The following is a 925-nucleotide window of genomic DNA, read 5'->3' on the forward strand; positions in this document are numbered from 1 at the left end:
GAAATGGCCTTTACCGACCAGTGGTCGCTGCGGCGGTAACTGAGAAAACTCCAGGATAGTTTTTCTCCTGGGACTTGAGTCGGCTAGTAAACTCTCCACACTAAATGGGTTGAGTTTCTGGAGCGTGGAGGCGCGTGTGATGCCGTTCGCGGGGCACAGAGCAGAGTTCCGCACGGAGTACATGGGTTCCGCTGTCTCGTTGACTGCACCGGCTCTTTGGTGGTGTGGATGTTGATCACATATAAGTTCTGTTTGCTGTCGGTGCGCGCTAGGCTGGGGCCCGGTGTGTGGAGTGGACTCGCTATCCGTGCTCTGCGATACTCCACTGTCACTGTCAGATCCGGGCGTGTGGAAGAGCTCACCTACTAAGAGCCTGTTCTGAGATTTCAGCAGCCTGCGCTCCTGTTTTCGCTTCTTCTTTTCCAAGCGCTCCAACTCCCGTTGTGCGATCTCCTGTGGGTCCATTGGTTCGCCGCTGCAGGTAGTGGGGTGAGAGTTGTGAGCCGGTCGACCGGGCCCTTTCTTCGTGTTCTCCTTTTTGCGCCATTTAGCTCGTCGGTTTTGAAACCACACCTAGAAAGAAAAGGTTGAGGATTCTTTAGTCAGTTTCATAAGAAGGCAGGCATATATCAGACTAATGTAATCTATTAACCCCGACTGGCAAAAATTATTAAGGCAAATATAGCATAAACAAATGTTTGAATAAATATTACAAGAACCTGAAATGTACAAATATTTCGATTCTTTTGCAATATTATAGCCTACTGTAATCACAAATCACAGAATGGTGTATTTTTATCTAATATTATCCATTCATTCAAATAAATAAGAGAGTAACAGCCTTTTTCTCATGAAAACATAAAAGGTCTGGCAATCTGTCAAGATGCAATAGGTTTCTGAAACGTCTTGTTTTTCTGTTTGATAC

At 46.1% G+C, this 925-nt stretch overlaps 1 protein-coding gene across 1 annotated transcript in view; it reads right to left on the minus strand.

Annotated features, from left to right (window-relative positions):
- Window positions 1–3: 3 nt before the first annotated feature.
- The window catches only part of LOC107579773 (homeobox protein unc-4 homolog), a gene marked incomplete at its 3' end in the record, with an annotated part of 3,176 nt that continues 2,254 nt past the window's right edge, over window positions 4–925 (minus strand). The window contains exons 2-3 of the mRNA XM_016265568.1: window positions 653–657; window positions 4–573 (exon numbers count right to left, since the gene is read on the minus strand). Of these exons, the coding sequence (XP_016121054.1) occupies window positions 4–573; window positions 653–657 (575 nt within the window). The remainder of the gene's footprint in view (window positions 574–652; window positions 658–925) is intronic.

The sequence above is a fragment of the Sinocyclocheilus grahami genome, unplaced genomic scaffold (genome assembly GCF_001515645.1).
Source record: "Sinocyclocheilus grahami isolate Dianchi unplaced genomic scaffold, SAMN03320097.WGS_v1.1 scaffold20068.1, whole genome shotgun sequence".
Classification (NCBI taxonomy): domain Eukaryota; kingdom Metazoa; phylum Chordata; class Actinopteri; order Cypriniformes; family Cyprinidae; genus Sinocyclocheilus; species Sinocyclocheilus grahami.